Genomic DNA, 19,761 nt, shown 5'->3' with positions numbered 1-19,761 from the left:
TCCTGTCTTCAGATGTTACTGCCACCTAAAATGCTACCATGTATCATGTCTTCCCTATATGCCAGTCATGTGCCTGTCTGCTCCAGATCTCGATCCTTCCTCTGCAAAATATGTTTTCCAAGACTCTTTGCCAAGGACAATGGGAGCCGTGTGCTGGACACAGGAGGACATCCAGTCCTCCCACCCTCCTGCTCTGGGCTCAAGAAATACAGCACTTTCTCCTTGGTTCCACATCCTGCCGAATGGGCCTGCAGTGTGGTATCTGCCAGGCTGATGACACTTGTAGCTGTAGTGATAATCTCTCGCCTGTGTCAACCTACTGGAAGTGGTTGGTGGCTTCCTGTTCCTTTTGCCCAGGAGTTTCAACTTCTTAGTGTAATTGTTTTGTCTCCACACCTTTGCATGCATTCTCCAAGTGAATTTTTTTTTTACTATACTCTCTGGTGAGGGGTCTGTTCTCATGCCTGAAATGTAAGCTTTTTACGAAGTCATGATATGATGGCTGTTCTTGATTGTTAACTTGACTACATCTGTAATTAACTAAAATTAAAAAAAATGGAAGGCACACCTGTGAGGTATTGTTGCTTAATTTGAAGTAGGAAGATCTACTTCTAATCTGGATTAGACACATGCCTTTAATCTGGGTCACACCTTCTGCTGGAAGCCTATATAAGGACATAGAAGAAGGAAGCTTTTGCTCTTTGCCTGCTTACCCTTGCCTTGGTAGTAAGTCCATTCCTTCACTGGCATTAAACTTCTCCAGGATTCTAGCTTCTTTTTTTGTTTGTTTGTTTTTTTTTAATTTATTTATTTATTATGTATACAGTGTTCTGCCTGCATGTATGTCTGGAGGCCAGAAGAGAGCACCAGATCTCATTATAGATGGTTGTGAGCCACCATGTGGTTGCTGGGAATTGAACTTAGAACCTCTGGAAGAGCAGCCAGTGCTCTTAACCTCTGAGCCATCTCTCCAGCCCGGATTCTAGCTTCTACTGAAGACCAGCTGAGATATCTAGCCAGTAGACTGAGCAATTTCTGGATTCTTGGACTTTCCATTCGTAACCAACCATTGTTGGACTAGCTGGACCACAGCCTGCAAGTCATCCTAATAAATCCCCTTTATATGTGTGTGTATATACACATATGTATATATAAATGTATATGTATGTATACACACACACATATTCATTCTGTAAGTCCTGTTTCTCTAGAGAACCCTGACTAATACAGGGGATTTCCCGGTCTGTAATTCATTTTAATCATAAAACTAACAGATGTTAGTGTCATTACTATACATATGTAAAAACTGAGGCTCGGGGAGAATTAACTTGTCCCACAGAAGTGGGTCTCAGACTCTACCTTGAGTCAGAATTACCTGGAAAACTTCAAGACACAGACTTTTGGACTACCTCCAAATTTCTGACTCAAGAATTCTTGGGTAAGGCATAACCTGCATTTCTCGAAAGTTCATAGACAAAGCTGATGCCGCTGGTTTGGGGAGCCTGCTGAGGACCCCTGTCCTCAATAGTATATATCGGTGGGCAGTAGGGCCCACCCTATGCCAGATCTTCCCACTGCACTTTATAGCAGAGGAGTGTTTGACTAGCTCAAGGGTGGGCAAACAGTCCTGAAACAGCCACATATAACTCACTCTGAGATCGGAGTCCAGACATGTGCCCCATCATTCCTCCAGTTCTCTCCCATGGTTTATAAGTTTTTGATTCCAATACTCCCTTCTTTTGCTAGTCTAACACTGAACCTCCTCAAGCTTTAAAGATGTGCCATGATCTGATAAAGAATTTATCAGGGTGAGAGGGCCACAGACAGACCCAACTGTATCTGTCTTGTTTATTTTATAGATTTTCATCCTTTGGCCTTCTTACTAAGTAGTTTAAGTTAGTCCAGCCAGGCACGCTCAGTCCTCAGTGTCTATTCTCTTGATAATCTTTTCTAATATATACCTCCTTAGTTACATCAAGGACTAGACACTAAGATTCCAAGACTTACCATCTGGGTCTTTGATAAGAAAATGACATTTCAGTTTGGCTTTAGTATATACTTCCTGATTATGCCCAGAATTTTCTTTACTTTATTAGCCATAGTAGTAGGCTGGACTTTAGGGGTACTAATATGTGTATGCATGGTCTTTTTCCTGAGTTGTTAAATGACCATCCTTTAAAAGCAGGACCTGTATATGTTTTGAGATATTGCTAATCAATGACAGCATTTCCCTCGAGTCTCATGTCAGGAAGGCACATCAAAAGACTCTAAGCGAACAAAGCCCGCACTTAATGCTCACATTAGGTGCTTAGTGTGCACCATGTTACACAATTCTTAGAATGTTACAGAGAGTGTATTGCTCTTCTTGCCCCTTGCCCAGATGAAAAGGAAGGCTTAGAGAGGCTGAGGTCTCATAACACCTAAGAACAGGAGATCCTAGGACAAAAGGCGAGCCCCTAACCTGTAAACTACTTCTGGAAAACAAAGAGAACACACCCTGCCTGGGCTTTGACAGCTCCTGCCCACAGATGGTTCCCTAGGGATCGGGTGTCTGTTGTTGAAATCTTTGTGCATATTTCTCTCCAGAGACACGCAATGGCAGCTGGCCTCAGGGTTTCCACTGAGAAAGCCAATAGTGAATGGTGTATCTGAAGGCCACAACAGGTAAACACTGAATAACTAACAACAGTTCCTAGTTCCTTCTCGGCCCCTGGTGGCTGGGGTAGGCTTGGATATTGGTATGATGTGGAAGGAAGTCTTCCTTGGGTATCATGGTGCTTGGGTTTCTCTGCGTTGTCTGTCACATGTTGCTGTCATTGGGTATTAAGTTTCCATCACTTCAGTGGGACCAGGAGCCAGGGAGAACGGGCTGCTGCCAGCAGATCGACAGGACACAGGAAATGGAAAACAAAAGAAGTGCTGACTACGGGCAGGCACTGCTCCCATAATTCCTCACCGCTCTCCACTGCTGGTCATCTGGGCTGGATGACGAGAAATGCCAAGAGCCTGCGTGTCTTTGGAACGAACAACTTCAGTTTGTCTCTCCTTAAAGACCCCCATTCTAATTTCTAAAGGCATGAACTCAGAATCAATTAGATACAAGACTGAAAGGAATTCATGTGCTAAAAGAATTCTTGACCAACTTTTCTTTCAATATTAATGAATTGGAAATGAAAATGGTAAAGGTTTTGCTACCAAGCCTGGCCACCTGAGTTTGATTGATCCTAGGAACCCACATAGTGGAAGGAGGTAAACCAGTTAGCCTCTGACCCCCACAGATGTATCGTGCCACACACACACACCATCATCCACCCATACACTCATAAATAAATAAATAAATAAATAAATAAATAATAAATAAATAAGGAAGGAAAAGATGAAACTATTAGTCAAGTCACAAAATAAATGCCATTTCCTCACAGTTTTAGGGCAGGTTTCTTTCCTTGAACATCCTCTGCCAATCAGTTTACACTTTCATGGGAATAACTCTTTCACTAGTGGGCTACAGTATGTAATGTGTTATGCTGGCTGCTGCCTCCCGTAACGAGAAGGGAGGTAGGATGGCTGTGAAATGCCTGTGCAGTTTGGTTGTGGACACTCCTGCTCCATGCACGCTGTGAAAGGCAAGTATAGTCATCCAGCCTCACAAATGTTTACCTTTCCTACTGCCTCCGTAGACCAGAGTAAAAGATGGATGATCAACCGTGTGGCCAAATGCTTGAGGGAACCGAGGAGTTTGCATCCTGTGTTCTCTCACCTCTGTTCACCCGTGAGTCTATTTGATCACTGAGACTGTTTGAGGAAGCTCACTTTCCAGTCTATCTTCTCTACGTCCCAACAGTGCGCCAGCTGTTTAACGGGCAGCAAGCCATTAAGTACCCTCAATGATTCTGTGGAATGGGTACTTTCATATAGACTTTATAGACGAGGAAGCTGCCTCAGAGAGACCTAACATTGGCTGGTAAAAGTTGCCACAGTTCAGACAGCTCCACTCTCAAACTGGATCATCTTCCTACGGCATCATTTTACTGGAGGACTTAAGGAAAAACCTCATCATGTAAAAGAAAACCTGGATAGAATCATTAGAGTTTGAAATCAGCAAGAGTATTTTAAGCTAAAGCACAGACAAAGCCCTCAAAGATGACATATCCCAGCACACACACAGGTATTTTGAATACAAAACTTGTAAACCACTTGCCACACATGGAAGTCTGAGGCAGGTTAATTTGACTTCTTTCAAAATGACAATGTCGTTTAAGCCTCTCTATGCTATCTAGAGGACAGGTGGAACACTGGTGATGAGCAGAGGGAAGGCCTCTACAGTCAGGGCCTTGCTGAGATGTCCCTTCCAACTTCAGGCTGCCTCTCCATATACCACTGATCTCCACAATGCACCCTTGATTACACCAGGGCTCCAACTAGCCAATGAAGAGTGGGGCAAAGGCAGCAGATGCGCACATCCACACTCAGTTGAGTTTTAAGTCTCTGGCCTCCTCTTGAGTATCATGTATCCCATCTCCCTTCCCTGCTGGTGCTGAGATGTAACAGTGTGTCACCTGAGACGTGGCCATTAAAATTACATAGCACAGGTAATGGAGAATTCTGTGCAGATCAGGTAATTAGCCCTGGTTTCCAGGGTAGTTTCCTGGCCCTCTGGGCTCCCTCTCTCTGTCTCTTAGCACACCCGGGAGCCCTTTTCTGAGGCATCTCTTGGGGTTTGTTGAGTGGGGGTGGTTATTTAACACTGTCCTCATTAACTCAGCCACCAAGTCACCCTCAGTCTTGGGTTCACCATATGGGGGAAGGGATTTGTAACTCACAACAGACCATCAGTTCTCTAATGGCTGATGGCCAGTTGCAGCGGAGTGGATTCAGCTGTCTCTGCATGTTGCCCATGAACAAACAACTGAACAAACTTGGGTGGCAACAGAACCCACAGGGGGCAAATTTTTTAAAGGAACAGGACCTTAGAATGCCTATCTGTGTTAAAGTACTCAGTATAATCTACATCAGGGCCCTGGCTGTCTTCAAGTTTCTCCCTGTGACTGGTGATTCTGCCTCTGGATATCCCAAAAAAAGAACTCACAGGACAGTCAGGAGAAAGCCAAGAATGTTGCTGATTCTTGGGAAAGAACACTAGACATGAGATGCTGGCATAGTTGAGAACATGGGTTTTAAAGTTGGGTTACCTTCGGGCCACAAGGTGCTCCAAATGTGTTACATATTTTTATGAAATACTGTGCAAGTTACTTACTGCTTTTGAGTCTTAGTTTTCTCATATGAGAAATGGCAATCATATTCTAAGCCTTTCCATAATTTCCAGGCTAATGACAATGTACACTAGAAGCAGTATGTATTAGAAAATGGCAGCTTTACTGCCATGCCTTCTCAACTGGCAAGTTCTTAGAGCCAAACAGTTTATCAGAGCCCAAGGGTCAATCTTGTAGCCAAAGCTCTGGAAGTACTTGCCCGTTCACAAGACAATTTGGGGGAAAGGGATTCTACTGTTGGCAATGACTAGCCTGTAAAACAGAAACAAAGCCAACAGCCATAGACATGCTTTGACAACACTTAACCCTCCTTCAGAGTGTGATCCAAGCCTCCTTGCTTAGCCCTGGCTATGAGTAGACTGTCCTGGGTGTAACTAGTGGGCTCCGTCCCTGCTTGTCTAGCTAACCTGCACTCACTCACCTTCTGCTGAGGTTAACTAATCTGACACTGAACAGGGCAGATCTAGTGCTCAGTTTTCTGGAAATCAAGTGGGAGACCCTGACGAGTGGCAGTTTCTCTAAAGATTTAGGTTCTCTTCTTGAAACCATGAGTCACTCTGACTCCTGGAGTTTTCCAAAGATTTAGAAGACTCCCTGAAGGATTTGTGATCCTCATCACATCAACAAAGACTGACAAGGCCTGAAAATCTGCTGAGTCTACAAGTCTGTGTTGCTATTCTGCAGACATTGTTCATAAATTGTCTAGCAATTTCCATGAGTATGGTTGATAGTTGGGGAGGGGGGAGGGGAGAAAAAGAAGAGGAGAGAAGAAAAGAGGAAAGGAGAGCCAACCAACACAGACATACCTTCAGGACCTTTTATGCCCCCAGATTCTAATGTGATCCCTCACTCACCCACCATGTTGCCTCATTTGACTCTTAAAACAGCCCCAGGAGGTCTGAATTAGAACCTTGGTTTACAAACAGAGCAATGGAAATTTAGAGATAACAGCACACAGCAGCTTGTAAGCAGCAGACTGAGCTGATTAAAGCCAAACAGTACTTTCACCATACTGCAAATACATCCCATCCACACACATCCTGTCTGGTCGGTGTCGTGTGGATTTATTCTTAAGTTTGAAAATACAAGGGCAACATACAATAAAAAAAAAAAATGAAAGGTTAAATTTTGAATGTTAATCATAAATTTAACTTCTCAAATCCTGAGTCTGAGATATTTTTTTTTACCGTGTATGTATTTTATTTATTTATTTATTTAATTTTGCCATGATACTTTGGAAAATGATGAAATCATATGTAGGAACTGAACGTGACCATGGTGGCACATGCCTCTGATCCTAGCACTTAGAGAAGGCAGGAAGATCAAGAGTTCCAGGCCGGTCTGGGATGCATAAGTTCCATACTAGTCTGACCTACATAGTGAGGCTCTGTTTCAAAAATCCAAAGGTGGCAGATGTAGCCCATTGGTGGAATGTGTGACTAATATCCTGAGTTGGATCTCCAGCACTGAGAGAGAGAGAGAGAGAGAGAGAGAGAGAGAGAGAGAGAACACCCCATGAAAAGGTTGGTCAAAGGGTTACAACTATTTCCACACTGTACTTAGAAAAATATGCAGAATGGCTTAGAATAACTAGACGGCTGGGCATTACGTAAATGGCTCAAGGACATGGACTCTGTCTGCTTTGCTCTCTGGGTAACTGAAGCAGGACCTGATCCCAAGCATACACACACTAAACACTCACTGAATGGATGAGCGAATGAATAATAGCCAATTGGCAGTCACAGGCCATTGCGGACCAAAGGATGTGTTGGTCTGTGGCCAGTCTCAGAATGGACACAGGACATTTGCAGAACCTGAATGCATTTTCCAGACATCTCAGTGCTGATTTTTATTTTTATTTTTCTAAAGGAGCAAAAGTCAAAGCCAATCATTTTTAAATTAAAAAACAAACAAAACAAAACAAAAAACCCCAGACTTACGAAATTTTCTCTATCCTAATCCTCCTAAAACTATCGGTTGAGAATCTCCCAGCATGTGAACTAATGATACATCCATATAGACTTTCGGCCACTCTTGCTCGAACTGACTCCTAAATTACGTGCCAGCTGTATAGTCTAGAGAAAGTCCTTTAGGCTCCTGGCTACTAAAATGCAATAGTCACTCCACTGAGCTGTTGCAAGAACTAAGTAAGATTGGCAGTGGCAGCTACACATAAGCATTTAGCAGGCTCTGCAGACACGAATTTGCTTTCTCTGTAACTTTCACTAATCTTCCCTGCTGAGTCCCATTTATTCTAAAACTGTCGATGTCGGTGAGATCACGTAATTGTGTCTTACACACTCTTATTCCACCTTTACAAAGACGTTTTCAAAACACATGAGTCAGAGGGTTCTAACTTTTTGTCTGAGTATCCGATCTACAATGTTCAACCCTGTTATATAACCGAAAGGCAGGGGAGCTGGAACTAGAACAGAGGAGACGTTTTTGTAATTAGGCAACAGTATTTCTTTTAAGTCTGTGGCTTTCTGTTTTCTGTTTTGGTTGCATCTTTAAAAGAGGTAGAATCAAAGGGAGGTGTCCTTGCTTCTGCAGTCACTACTGTTCTGAAGGCTTCAACTGAGACATCTGCTGGGTTTCTACCCAAGCAGTCCAGAGGGGAGCAGTTCAAGGGAGAGTGGAGGGGGCCGTGGTTTACGAGGAGCCACATGTGTTTGTGCCCCCATCTGACAAAGCTTGACTTCTGCTTCACGGGCTCCTAGTTAAACTTGAATCTCGCAACAGATGAAAGGCCTGCTTTCTTCCGTGTTTCAGTGGTGGAGATCAACAGCTGTTTATATCCTTCAATACCTAACCAAGGGTGAAACCTTTACATCTGTCGGTGCTTTCCGGCTCTACTTCCATGGATCACAGTGGGAAGGAGGTTAAGTTTGAACCCTGCTCAGTTCCCATGCAGGAACACTGCCATGTGCCCAGGAGTCTAACTCGAAGCAGATCTCCCCGTGTCTCATCCTCCCAGGATCTCTTGTTTGCCTAAAGTTCTTTGATTTTATCCTGATACACCTCTTGATCATTTCTCTGAGAATGACTCATAATAGCACAAGAATGAAAAGGGAAAAAGCAGGTTGGACTTAGAGGGAGGCTGAAGGGGAGACAGTGGAGCGCACTGGAGAAAGGGCTCCTAAGACAGGATCTTTTCAAAGAAAGCACCAATGCACTCCTAACACGACATGTTAGAAAAGCTTGAGAATGAAGCCAGGCAGTAGAGAGCTTGCCTCGCAACCGGAGAACTAATTGTGATCTATATGTAAACACAAAACAAAACAAACAAAAAACTCAGAGTGATGGCACATGCTTATAATCCCAGTGCTGCAGAAGCAGATATGGGTAAATACTTGAAGCTCATTGGTTAAGCCAGCCTGCTCTAACTGGTGAGTTCCAGGTCAAGAGAGATCTTATATTAAACAAAGGTGAATAGCACCTGAGGAGTGAGTGATGTCTCAGGTTGTCCTACAACTCATGTATGTAGCTTGAGTTTTCCTGCCTGGCCCACAGTCAGGACAAATCTCTCTCACCTGCCAGTCCCACAGCCGCTCAGACCCAACCAAGTAAACACAGAGACTTCTATTGCTTACAAACTGTATGGCCGTGGCAGGCTTCTTGATAACTGTTCTTACAACTTAAATTAGTCCATTTCTATAAATCTATACCTTGCCATGTGGCTCGTGGCTTACCGGCATCTTCACATGCTGCTTGTCATTGTGACGGCTGGCAGTGTCTCTGACTCAGCCTTCCACTTCCCAGCTTTATTCTCCTCCTTGTCCCGCCTATACTTCCTGCCTGGCCACTGGCCAATCAGTGATTTATTTATTGACCAATCAGCAACACACTTGACATACAGACCATCCCACAGCACATGTACACACACACACACACACACACACACACACACACACACACACACGCACGCACGCACGCAGACATACACTAAAAAAAGGAAGTGTCTTAGAGTTTCTACTGCTGTGAAGAGACACCATGACCATGGCAACTCCTATGAATGAAAACATTTAATTGGAATGAGTAGCTCGCTTACAGTTTCAGAAGTTCAGTCCATTATCATCACAGCAGAGAGCATGGTGGCATGCAGGCAGACATGGTGTTGGCTACATCTTGATCAGAAGGCAACAGGAAGTAGACTGTGACACTGGGCAGTATCTTGAGCATAGGAAACCTCAAAGCCCACCCCTACAGTGACACACTTCCTTCATTAAGGCCATACCCACTCCAACAAAGCCACACCTCCTAATAGTACCACTCCCTGTGAGCTTATGGGGGTCAATCCATTCAAACTACTACAGGAAGCCTCATGAAAACAAGTGCTAGGTAAATCCAGAAGTGGTGGTGTGGTGGTTTGAACAGGTATGGCCCCCATAGACCCATGTGTTTAAATGCTTGGCCCATAGGAAGTGGCACTATTAGGAGGTGTGGCCTTGTTGGAGGAAGTGTGTCACTGTAGAGGTGGACTCTGAGGTCTCATATATGCTCAAGCTACACCCAGTGTGTCATACTCTCCTTCTGCTGCCTTTGGATCAAGTTTAGAACTCTCAGCTCCTCTAGCAGCATGTCTCTGTCTGCATGCTGCCATGTCCCACCATGATGATAACGGACTAAACCTCTGAAACTGTAAGACACCACCATTAAATATTTTCCTTTATAAGAATTGCTGTAGTCATGGTGCCTTTTCACAGCAATAAAACCCTAAATAAGACAGGTGGCATCTCTGCATTGAACACTAGCATCATGCAATGGTGGAACTTCACAAAGATTACTTTTCTAGTTACTAAGCCACTCCACATCATGAGGCTTCAGAACTCACTTATTCCTGAGATATTCAAATAGCACATATTCTACAGCTATACAGAGGTCATATCATAATGAGTGGAAACCTGCACACACACACACAAAATCTGGTATCTGATCTGGACCTCAAAGGAAACATACAAAAATCATCAGGGAAGGAGAGAGTATGGGTGACTATACTACCGTGAGAAGCAGATTGTTTCTCAGGAAAGAAAAGCATTATAAATGGTCACAGTAGAAGGAAGAGAGGTAGGGCTTTCAAAACTGAAGGTTCATAAGGAATTCAATGGGAAAAAGACAATTCAAGCAATGGACAAAAGACAGGTGTGGGTGTCTTAGGGTTACCTTTGCTATGATGAAACACCAGGACCAAAGTAACTTAGGGAGGAAAGGGTTTATTTGGCTTACTTTATTCCACATCACTGTTCACCATGGAAGGAAGTTAGGACAGGAACTCAAACAGGGCAGGAACCTAGAGGCAGGAGCTGATGCTGCCTCTGGAAGAGAAGCCAGTGCTCTTAACTGTTTGAGCCATCTCTCCAGTACCTCAGCTGTTTTCTTATAGAACCCAGGACCACCAGTCCAGGGGTGACCCCACCCACATGAGCTGCTGGGCCTGCCCACATCAACCACTAGTTAAGAAAATGCCCTACAGCTTGTCTACAGCTGATCTGATGAAGGTAATTTCTTAACTGAAATACCCTCCTCTCAGATGACTGGTTTGTGTCAAGTTGACATAAAACTACCCAGCATAGTGGCCATTTCTCAATAGAAGACATGTAAGCAACAGACAGGCATAGGAGAAAAGAAGACTTAAGGTACTATGTATGCAATCAGTAGATATCCAAATGGATGCCTGAGTAAAGAAAATGTGGCATACATACATAATGGAATGTTTTTCAGTCTTTAAAAAGAAGGAAATCAGGCCTGGAAAGAGAGCTCAGTGGTTAAGAGCTATTGCAGAGAACTTGGGTTCTGTTAACCAGAATCTACATGGCAGCTCACAACCACCCATATCTCCAGTTCCTGGGTATCTGTCATTCTCTTCTGGTCTCTGTGGACTCCTGCACACATATGGTGCACATAACCTCATGCAGGCTCACACACATACACACAGAATAAGTAAGTCTTAAAAGGCAGTCTTAGCTAGGTGTGGTGACATCACTTGGAAGGCCAACTAAGGCTATATAATGAGTTCTAGGCCAACCTGGCCCACACATGGAAACTTGTCTCTACTCTAACTCATTCTCTCTCTCTCTCTCTCTCTCTCTCTCTCTCTCTCTCTCTCTCTCTCTCTCCAGTCATTTGTAATAATATCTGTGAAACTTATGAATCATGGATGAACTGAGTTGGGCACACAAAGGCAAATGTCGTATTATCTCACAGGTGGAATCTAAAAATGCTAAATTCATAAGAATGGAGTGGAATGGAAGTTACCAGGGGCTAGTGAGAGATTTTGTTCAAAGGATACAAAATTTCAGCTAGAAAAGGAAAAAGAACAACTGTACAGTATAGTAACTATACTTTCTGTTGTCTGTTGTTAAGTTACAGGTTAAGTCTCATCTAAGAAATTATTATTATTATTATTATTATTATTATTATTATTATTATTATTATCAGGGATAGAGGATCAAACCCAGGGTCTTAGCCATGTTAGGCAAGTATTCCCCCATTGAAGTATACTCTCAACCCTCATCCAAGTTCAGGGAATCTGCATTTTGAATAGAAGGCTCAGGTAATGTTGACAACTCTAATCTATATAGATTAATATTTTCTTAAAACTAAAAGTGCTAGCTGGACATGGTGATTCAAGAATTTAATTCCAGCACTCAGGAGTGGAGCAAGTAGATCTCTGTGAGTTGGAGGCCAGCCTTGCCTACTGCCAAGTGCCAAACAGCCACAGTTACATAGAGAGACCCTGTCTAAACAAACAAATGAATGATAAATGCTAGTGAATTCCATTTTAAAAAAGAAAGAAAGTGCCATGTCAAACTTGGAAGGACACACACTGAAAAATCTTTTATTGGGGCCAGCAGGTAAAGATACGTTCCCACAAGCCCAATAACCTGGTTCTATCCTGAGATGCACAAGGTTGAAGGAGAGAACCAGTTCTTGCAAGTTGCCCTCTGACATCCACACATATACCTGGCATGCACACTTACACACATGCAGACAGATAAAATATTGAGAACAAAAACAAAAACCACTTTAGCTGGGAGGTGATGGAGCACACCTTTAATCCCAGCACTTGGGAGGCTGAGGCAGGCGGTTCTCTGTGAGTTTGAGGCCAAGCTGGTCTACAGAGTGAGTTCCAGGACACCAGGACTGTTTCACAGAGAAACCCTGTCTCAAAACCCCTCCTCCCCTCAAAAAGAAACAACAACAACAACAAAAACCCAAAAACACACTTTAAAGTACTCTTCTTGGTAATTCATAAGATGCACATTGACAGACTAGCCTGTGCTGAAAGGAAAATACTCAGCTTCCTCAGAATTTCCCAAACTGATTTTTTTTCTCAGGAGGAATCCAGCTAAGATTCCTCAGAACATCAATGCTATGAAGCAAAGAAACAGAGAATTCAGTTTGTATGGAGAATGATGAAGGAAACACCTAGAAAAGAAAGCAATAGTATTTTCTATGGGGAACATGGATACAGCCACTACTCCCCAGAACAAAGTCTAAAGCCACCTCTAATGCTCTGTTCCCCAAACAGATGTCCAGAAGCTGTCACCCTCTCAAGTAACCCAAGGGTGCTGTACTGAGATATTTGGTCTGCAACTCAATGTGGCAATGGCAACTGCCAGCTGGCAGGAGTGTGCAGAGTTCAAAGCATCCAGAAGCCAACACCAGAAGGATGATGCCATATCAATATTGTATGTTCTGCATGTGATATTAACAGTTGCTTCTGAAAAAGAAAATCCATCCCAGCACAAGTAGCCTCTAATAGTAAAATGAAAGTTCACGAAGATAAGAATGAAGGATTTCCCACCCTCCAGAGATGTGAAACACTAGCCCAGGGGAGTTTCTGGGAAACTCCTAGTCAATACTGTGTACCTCACCTCCTTTCTGGTAACAAGGGACAGGAGAGGGAAGTATGAGGGGACTAGACAGTTAAGGCAAAGCTAGTATCCTGACAAACTGGTTAATGTGTTGAATACTTCAAGATGCACCATACTGCACCAACCAATTTATGTACTTTTTTTCTAGTATAAACCTAATAACTTCCATACATCCCTTCTCAACTTAGGGACACCTCACCAGCTACAATGATTTCAACAGACTTCATCATGTGCATTCATCATATGCCTCTGTCTCAGCTCTCCTAGTAGTACAATATTCACTCATCTTAGAAATGTTTCTGAGTGCCTAGGCAGACTCCCAGCACTGTGCTAAGCACTGGAGACCTGGCGATGGGAACAAGAGGTCTCTCGTTCCTACTTAGCCTTGGATATAAAGCAGTGAATTCCATAGCCAGCCTGTCTGTCTGTCCATGGGATCCAATAGCTAGCAGTGCAAAGAAGTAGGAAAAGCTGAGTCCAAACCCTTCTGTTTTATGGCTGATAGCCCAAAACAAGCCCAAATATCTGCATTTCAAATGTTCCAGTCTGTCTAACAGAGTTAATAGTACAGCCTACAGCTGCAGTAACCTGTGATTAGAGGAGAGGCAAATGCCAGGATTTTTATTTCCCCAGGATAGGAGCCCCTGTGTGCTTGTTCCCCGAATAATCTGTAGATTCCCATAATGTGATTTTTTTTTTTTTTTTTTTGGTTTTTTGAGACAGGGTTTCTCTGTGTAGCTTTGCGCCTTTCCTGGAACTCACTTGGTAGTCCAGGCTGGCCTCGAACTCACAGAGATCCGCCTGGCTCTGCCTCCCGAGTGCTGGGGTTAAAGGCGTGCGCCACCACCGCCCGGCCCATAATGTGATTTTTAATCATGAAAGATTAATACCAACAGTAGTCATACCCCAAACAATGCAACCTTGAACACCAATTAGCCAAAAACTAAAAACCTTACCAGGCTAAGTAGATTTGGAGTCTAGCACTAAGAAAGCCAAGAAGATCCTATCTAACATTTTTCCGATACTCCCAAGCATGTGGAATGTATTCCACTAGAGTCCACAAAATTACAAATAGACCATAAATGACCTCTGTCCATTTCAATCAGATTCATATATATATGGATATATATATGAATATATATATGAATATATATATATATATATATATATATATTTCAGATATACAGCTGATGGAATTTGAGGAATCATTGACATAGGTGTTATCTAGTATTCAAAGGCAGTGTAAGACTCCCATTATGAAAACTTTATCAGCTCAGGATGGAATAGGACAAAACATTTTTTTTAAAAAAAGCAAAAACCACACAATCAAATTTCGAGGCCCATTGTGCACTCACCAACACATGTTGGAAATATGTCCTCATTGTTGATCTGGACTTCAATCCAATCCATAAGCAGGTTCATGTACTGGGGAGCCGGTAGTGCAGTTGGCTTCTTATACTTGAGGTCATCCTGCCACCGATACTCGTATTTGGGACCCCCTGACATCACGGGGCAGGTCTGCTCAGTGCAGAACTCACAGATGGTGCCGTAGATGAGGTTGATGCGATTGAAGAAGTCCACCACATGCACAGCCACCCAGTCATTCTGGTCCTCCCCGCTGGGCAGCTGCACAGCTGCCCTCAGGTCCACACCTGAGTTGAGGGATGCCTGAGCTCGTTTATGCAGCTCAAACCTCTGTGTGCCAGGTTCAAATTTCCTCTTGGGCCGGAAGGTCTTGTCCTTGTTGAACACTTGCTTCAGGGCTATGGACATGGTTTCCTCCTTGTCTTCCTTCCTTTTGCAGGAAGCAAAAAGGCACTTGGGACTTTTCAGTGAGAGATCACAACCCAACAGAGTTTTCCACTGCCAGCCCTCTGGCCCCAGTCTTGCAGCCTACAGTTTTCCTCTATTTTAAATGGCTCCTTCTATCTTCCTCTTGAATGATCTCCAAGGGAACCTCATGTTCCTTCCTAAAGACAAAAAAGAAAAGGGAACTTGTGAGTGCTCAGCATGCATGTAAGAACTAACAAAGGAGCCGGGGGCAGTGGCGCTTTCCTTTAATCCCAGCACTTGGGAGGCAGAGCCAGGTGGATCTCTGTGAGTTCGAGGCCAGCCTGGTCTACAGAGCGAGATCCAGGACAGGCACCAAAACTGCACAGAGAAACCCTGTCTCGAAAAACCAAACACAAAAAAGAACTAACAAAGGCTTAGGAGAATTTGCACCTTGCATTACTGGCTGTGGTTAGTCCCTCTGGGTCTCAGTATGTGAATGTGGAGGTTAAGCTATTGCCTTGCCGGCTGCACTGGTACTGTGAGCTATGCAAACAACTAAGGAAGAAGAGATGCTACCCGCCTCCTTTTCTTTGTGGTCCCTGTCAAATCTTTGCTGGCTCTTCTCTGTGTGATCCTCAGCTAAGGGCTTTTCCAGGGTGCCAAGGAAGAGTGCGTTGGCCAGTGATTCAATCCTATTGCATATCTACTCCTTTTTGAAGACTAATGAGTAGGCATAGATTGTCTCTGAGTTCCCAAATAGATGATGGGACCAGGCGGCTAAAAGGAACCAGAAGTCTGCATCTGTTCAATTTGTAAGAAGTGATGAAAGTGGTCAACTTAAGCCCTGTATGGGTCATGTGTAATGCAGGAGAGAAGGCTGGATCACAGGGGGGTGTGGGGGGAGATGAAATGAACAAGAGGAGAGGGCAAAGAGGAGGAGGAGGAAGAATAGGAGGGGGGATAGGGAGAGGAGTAGGAAGAGGAAGAGGAGGGAAGGAGGGTAGAGGAGAGGAGGAAGAGGAGGAAAGGATGGAAAGGGAGAGGAGGAGAGGAGAAGGAGGAGGGAAGGAGGCCGCTGCAACAGTGGCTACTGAAACAGAAACAGAGCACACACTCAGGTTGCCATGGGGAGAGGAACACTGGGAAGAAAGCGGCAATAAGAAGGGGAAAGTGGTTCCTTCAGATCCACACAATCTAGGAAATGGTCCCGACACTCCAGAAGCTTAGCTACACTTGGTACCTTTGGGATACAGTCCTTCTTCCAGGATTGCTCGAATAATCCCTGATTTTAACGCTGCTGACTTGAAGTCAGTTGTTCCTTTGCAGGGAGCCCTAACTCTGACGGCAGTTGTCACCTCCACAGTGCACAGCCTTTAAGTTCCTAATGTCACTCCCAGGAGCCCTTTGGAACGGAGCTGTTCAACAGAACTTGCTCTGGCAATGGACATGTTAGCTGTACTTGTGGTCCAATGTGACACCCTCTATCCACATGCGACACTGAGTACTTGGATATAGACCGTGTGACTCAGGAACTGAACTTTATAATTTATCTTACTTTAATTTATTTAGCCATACATGTCTAATGGCTGCCACAAGGGAGAGTGAAGCCTTGAAATCCCAATGTTGTCCATTATTCCATTTGACTCTCAGAACTTTGGGAAGACTTACAGATTCATGGAAGAGTGTACACTCACAGAAAGTGTCACTCTTCACGGATCTCTACGTGACAGAATTACTGGCTTGATAACATCCTGTAGCTAGCAGGAGGAACTGGATGTTATCATATTTGGCACCAAATTTGGTTTGTTGGCCCCTTGTGACGGCACTTTCCACATGGCCCCATACTCTGAACTGTGATGTATTTCATCCTGCCTTTCCTACTGGTTCATGAAGCTCCCTACCCAGAGGTCTGTCCCTGTTCTGTCCTATACACACATTCCCCAGAGGCTGCCAATAAAGCTTGGGTTGAGGTGAAGGCTGTCCTGTGGCCTTGACACAAAAGATGATAATGGGTCCTCTTGGGCCGAACCACAACAAAGTAAGCCCAGAGCTGAGGCCAGCTTCAGAACAGCCAGCACAAAATCTGTTACAGGGGATTGGTGGATGAGCTCTCTGAACTGTTTCAATAACAGCAAGGAAGGGTTCTGCCACCCCCACATGTGAATAGGGCTTGGTTAAGTCATTGACACAGGAATATGTTCCTGAGGCATCTTTTCAAACTTTTAAATTAGCATGCACAGTCTTCATCATGGCATTTTCCAAACAAAATTAGTTTCTGCTAATTCTTCCTGAGAGATCAGATTCCCTCCCACAAATTTTGCTTTTTGCTCAGCACAGCCATGGTCCTGCTACCATGTGCTTCTTCCTGTCTCTCCCACAGCCCAGTACTCCCATCCCCTCTCTTCTCCCACCCTTTTCCTAAGAGCTTTTCCCTGGAATGCCACATCTGGGAAATGGAACTTTTTTCTCCTTCTTTTGTGGCATTAAGCATACACTCCCTGCTCCCACAAAAAGATCCAAGTGGAAAAGATCACATGACACTCTGCCTGAGGTCTTCTATGAAGTCATACTCCAGGGTACTCTGGACTATCAACTACATGGATATCAACACGAAAGTCTTCAAACTCTAGGGTGTGAACAGGTGCGACCTCCTTTTAAATGAAAACCTTTTGGGGGGCTGGGTTATAAGCTCAGTGGCAGAGCAGTTACCCAGAATGCATAAGGCAGTAGATTCAACTCCAGTGCCACAGGGGTGGGGGGTTGGGGGGGGGAGAGGTAAGAGAGGGAAGGAAGGAGGGAGAGAAGATGGAAGGTGGGCTCCTTGAAGATTTAGTCTGCCTGGAAGGAGCCTGAAGAGACCTGAACCTTTAAAAGGTCATTACCAAAATAAATGCATGAGTGAGAAGTTGGGAAAATGGAGACGCAACGGCGAGACTTGCTTCTTCTTTTTCCTCACTAAATCAACAGTAGCTCCGCTCTGCAGCACAGCAGTAACAGGTGGCCCCCTCCCTTTGTCAACTCCCATGGTCCTTAGAGAAATGCTCTTCCGATTCCACGACCCGCAGTACCTCTGATTCTGCTGCTTGTGCGGCCTGCAGTGCCCATCCGATGGGCACCATGTGCCAGGCTCTTATGAACACCATCAACAGATGTGTCTGACGTCCCAGATGGAAACGCATGAATAAGAACTTTCTCAGCCAGGCAGTGGTCGTACACCCCTTTCATCCCAGCACTCCGGAGGCAGAAGCAGGCTCATCTCTCTGAGTCTGAGCGCTATAGAGTGACTTCCAGCAAAGCCAAGGTTACACAGAGAAAACCTGTCTCAAACCCCCACCCCCAAAAGAACTTTCTCTTTAAATCCCTAAGTGATTGGCACAATAAAAATAAAAAAATAGTCAAACCTTGCTAGAATTTTGGTTATTTTTTTTCTTTTTTCTAATGATACTTAAGTAACAGATTTCAAGATCTCAGTCTCTTTAACTGGAGGGACATTTATCCTAAACTTCAGTCAGGTTTAAAATCACTATCTTGGGGCTGGGGAGATGGATCACCCGGTAAGAGTGCTTTCTAAGCAAGCATGAAGTCCTTAGCTTAGATCCCCAATGTCCACATAAAAGTCAGGGTGTGGCCAAGGGAATGAGCAACCCTACCTAGTGCTTCAAGGGTAGGGAGGTAGGGAAGGAAGGATATAACAGGAAGATTGCCGGGGGCTTGTTTGCCAAAAAATAAGGAGCTCCAGATTCTGAATGACCGATGGAAAGCAGGAGCTGACTTTTTCCTGTTGCCTGTGTAAAGGCATACATGAATGTGTAAATTCTCCCTTCCACCACCCCTCAGATTTTGCCTTCTTGGCAGCTTTGGTGAAGGAGAAGCATCTTTTTTCCCCCCAAGACAAGGTTTCTCTATATAGCTCTGGCTGTCCTGGAACTCGCTCTGTAGACCAACCAGGCTGCCCTGCCTCTGCCTCCTGAGTGCTGGGATCAAAGGCGTGCACCACCACTGCCTGGCTAAGGAGAAGCATCCTTAGAATGTTTATTTCTCAAGTAAGTTCTTGAATCAGACACTTGTGATTAAACTCCACTCTGCCCTGGACCCTTCACTAACCTTTCTAGTTCTCAACTCATTTCTCTGCCCCGGAGATGTACATGATGTTTCCTCACTGCAGCTGTTTTACAATCCCATGGACGTCTTCAAATACAGTTCAAGCACCTTCCATCAAGGATCAAAGGGAGTACAGAGCACGTGGTAGTACTAGCTCCATTGGACAGGAGTGCTGGTCTCCTGGCACCGACTCCATGTTATCACACATGCTGTTGTGGTCAGACATGGGAATGCCTCTGCTGGTTCAATTTCTCATTTGCAGTGGAGTTACTCTGAGGAGAGTTCCAGTTGGCCAGGTGAGTTTCCCATATATAAAGACAAGGGGAATTATCTCCTTTCCAACCCCTGTCTCTATGGAGACCCTGCTCATAGTGCATTCTTCATCGATTCAACAGTTGCAGCTAGTCAGGCTTTGGACCTCAGACATTCAGGAAACTGGCTTGAGGACCGAAAGTTCCAGGCCAGCCTGACTAACTTAGCAAGTGCCTGTCTTAACAATTTTTAATAAAACAAATGAAAGGCTGGAGATAAAACTCAGTGGCAGGGCACTTTACCAACAAGCCCTGGGTTCAGTCCCTAGCACCGTTATAAAAAGCACCAGACAAGACTCTCATAGTGCTTATCACACGTTAACATGGAGACCCGAGGTTATGTTTAAATACAGGTAGACGCTTCAAGTTTGCACTTCAGACAGGCTCCGAATGACATCAGGACCTACTGATCCATAAACAGAGGTTATA

The 19,761-nt window shown here is 44.3% G+C and overlaps 1 protein-coding gene across 2 annotated transcripts in view; it reads right to left on the bottom strand.

The window, feature by feature from the left end:
• The window catches only part of Mob3b (MOB kinase activator 3B), a 198,114-nt gene that overhangs the window by 106,584 nt on the left and 71,769 nt on the right, over positions 1-19,761 (bottom strand). For both annotated transcript variants that reach the window (XM_052716480.1, XM_052716481.1), the window contains exon 2: positions 14,503-15,117. In XM_052716480.1, the coding sequence (XP_052572440.1) occupies positions 14,503-14,920 (418 nt within the window). In that variant the 5' untranslated portion in view covers positions 14,921-15,117. The remainder of the gene's footprint in view (positions 1-14,502; positions 15,118-19,761) is intronic.

This window comes from Peromyscus californicus, unplaced genomic scaffold, assembly GCF_007827085.1.
Source record: "Peromyscus californicus insignis strain IS unplaced genomic scaffold, ASM782708v3 Scaffold_5__1_contigs__length_169319896, whole genome shotgun sequence".
Lineage (NCBI taxonomy): Eukaryota > Metazoa > Chordata > Mammalia > Rodentia > Cricetidae > Peromyscus > Peromyscus californicus.
The sequence above is the reverse complement of the archived record's forward strand: the minus strand, read 5'-3'. Positions and strand labels throughout refer to the sequence as shown.